Raw genomic sequence first — 2,359 nt, 5'->3', positions numbered from 1 at the left:
TGAAGCCTTTGCTGGTACGGCGTGCAGCTACGCCCTTTCCCCAAACCCTTGAGTCCTATGGTTTGCCTGGATGACAGGCTCTCACCACATTCCCAACTCTAACTGAGGTACAGGAGAAAAGGAGCTGGGTGCACCCTGGGCTTCTTACCCTGCAGCTTTGCTTCCCAACCACAGACCACGGCAAAAGCAGGACTAGATGAGGAAGGAGAGAATGCTCAAAAAATAAAAAAATAAAAAATTAAAGAAGCTAATTTACTTAAAGCTGTAGAAGTGGACAGACGCACCAGTTTCAATTCCCCCTCCACAATATCAAGCAGAGCACCAAAAAGCAACACAGAAGCCCTAGGTCTACTGTGCAGTCATACTCAAGATGGTTCATTTATTATATCCAGTACCATATTAAGCAACCCAACAAAACAAGAACTAGCAGTAATTCAGCCAGGGCATGATTAAGGGTGCCTCTAAGAGCATCAACAAACGTGGAGACTACATGGATCACAGCGCGGCAAGATTCCAAGTTGGTGAAATGACAGCTTGATTAGTTTTTGTCTGACAAATGTGGCGAGAGAGATCAGAATCAAACATAATTCCAAGGTTATAGGCCTTCAAATAAAACCAGGAAAAAAAAATTCAAAGAGGGCAACAGCAATTTGCAGGACCAAAATCAACTCTCCAGCCCAGCTTTCTTAATGCTCAGATACAACACAGCCACAACTGCCAAGGCTAAATAAGAATCCTCCAGGGAGCATCCTGAATCAACAGGGACATGCTTTTGGAGTGGGACAAGCTTCAGATCTTGCAAGACAATCTTCACTCCAATCAAGAGCCTTACTAAATATGCACATATTTGTAATTTACTGGGAAAATATGCAAGTAGAGCTATTTTATATCCAGGCAACCGTTGCCTATTGCTACCCCAAGGCTCGAGCAGCAACACCCTGTTACCCATATTGCTGCATGTAAGCGTACAGTATAATCAAACAAAATAAAGAGCAGACAGTAAATGGATTTTTCCTTTTTCCCTCCCACCTGTTCTAATGACAAAAAGAGTGAGTCAAAAACACATAGGGAAATTGGTTTCTTAAAATGTCTCATCACAACGAAAAGTAACCCTCTCCCCCATTGTGCAGAAGTTTCAAAGCACACATCCTCCATATGGGGGAACTTGGTGAGATAAAACGGAGCTTCTGCATTTCCTTCCCTTGTGGAAAGGGGGCAGAGGCTGAGCAGGATGGGGCTCTTACCCAGAAATAAAATGATCTGCCTCCTGGAACTCTTGCCCTCCGAGCTCTCACTTTTTCTTAGGTACTTCTCCTGGTCTCTTTGTCCACCCTTCACTGCCACAGTTCCTTCCTTGTGGATCATCAGGGTTTTCATCATGCTGCGGCACATGAAGGTGACAGATCCCAGCACTATGAGGTACACAGCAAAGGCACTGAAGATGCTGGCCTGAAAGACAGGCCACTGGGAGGAGAGGCTGGTACAGATGGTCATGTTGTGCTTCAGCTCAGGGAGGTGGTGCCTGGGCATAGGCCTGACACAGGCAGTCACACCTCGGTAGCCCTCGATGCTTTCCAGGGGATATTCTGTGCCCATGGCAAAGGGCAGGGGCAGAGCCACTAAGACAGATGTCACCCAGACAAAGGTGATGAGCAGCTTCACCTTGCGGGGTCCAGAGACAGCCTTGAACTTGAAGGGGTGGCAGATAGCCACGTACCTCTCAAAGCTGAGGGTGGCCACATGCAGCACAGTGGCATAACTGCAGGCTTCAAAGAGGAAGTAGTAGAGTTTGCAAGCTATGTTGCCATTGGGGGTGGAAAAGGGGCTCCAGATGGCACTGAAGAACTCCACGGGCATGCCCAGCAGGATGACCAGCAGGTCAGAGCAGGCCAGGCTCACCATGTGGTCCGTGACCTCCTTCTGCAGGTAGCCTTTCTTCTGCAGGATCCTGGTGGCTTTGATGGTGATGCTGTTGCCCAAGATGCCCGCAACAAAGATGCAGACATACACTGAGGCCAAAGTGATCTTAATCCAAGTAGACACCTCAAACTCAGGGATGTGGCTGTCGTCAATGAGATGAGAACAGTCTGAAGATGATGTCTGTCCTGCCATGAGCAGCCCCTGTGGGAAGGAAGAGGGAGAAAAAGCCTTCCTGCCCTCTCTGACTTTCAAATTCACAGCAAACAGATCCTTTCTCGCTTTGTCCCTCTCACTGAGATGCACAGGTCAGAGCAGTCAGGTCCAACAAACGTGTCTCAACCAGCCACACCTGCGGGTTTTGTTAGCGACAACCACCGAGTCAATAAGCCAAGCAGGAAAGTGTTTCAGCTCTTACCTATCTTTACAGCAAAAGTCTCTT

At 47.9% G+C, this 2,359-nt stretch overlaps 1 protein-coding gene across 1 annotated transcript; it reads right to left on the bottom strand.

Annotated features, from left to right (window-relative positions):
• Nucleotides 1-495: 495 nt before the first annotated feature.
• Nucleotides 496-2,112, bottom strand: LOC104470625 (G-protein coupled receptor 39-like). Its single transcript, XM_010085613.1, has 2 exons — nucleotides 1,030-2,112; nucleotides 496-603 (listed from the first exon to the last, which is right to left on the bottom strand). The coding sequence occupies exons 1-2, from the start codon at nucleotides 2,110-2,112 to the stop codon at nucleotides 496-498; spliced, it is 1,191 nt and encodes a 396-aa protein (XP_010083915.1).
• Nucleotides 2,113-2,359: the final 247 nt, after the last annotated feature.

This window comes from Pterocles gutturalis, unplaced genomic scaffold, assembly GCF_000699245.1.
Source record: "Pterocles gutturalis isolate BGI_N339 unplaced genomic scaffold, ASM69924v1 scaffold15170, whole genome shotgun sequence".
Taxonomy (NCBI): domain Eukaryota; kingdom Metazoa; phylum Chordata; class Aves; order Pterocliformes; family Pteroclidae; genus Pterocles; species Pterocles gutturalis.
The sequence above is the reverse complement of the archived record's forward strand: the minus strand, read 5'-3'. Positions and strand labels throughout refer to the sequence as shown.

What these genes read in the sequence shown, in the direction of transcription:
- LOC104470625 (XM_010085613.1), bottom strand. Translation starts at nt 2,112, where the DNA reads ATGGCAGGACAGACATCATCTTCAGACTGTTCTCATCTCATTGACGAC. An exon ending in TCTTTTTGTCATTAGAACAG is followed by an intron (nt 604 to 1,029) that starts GTGGGAGGGAAA and finishes TTTTATTTGAAG; the next exon opens with GCCTATAACCTTGGAATTAT.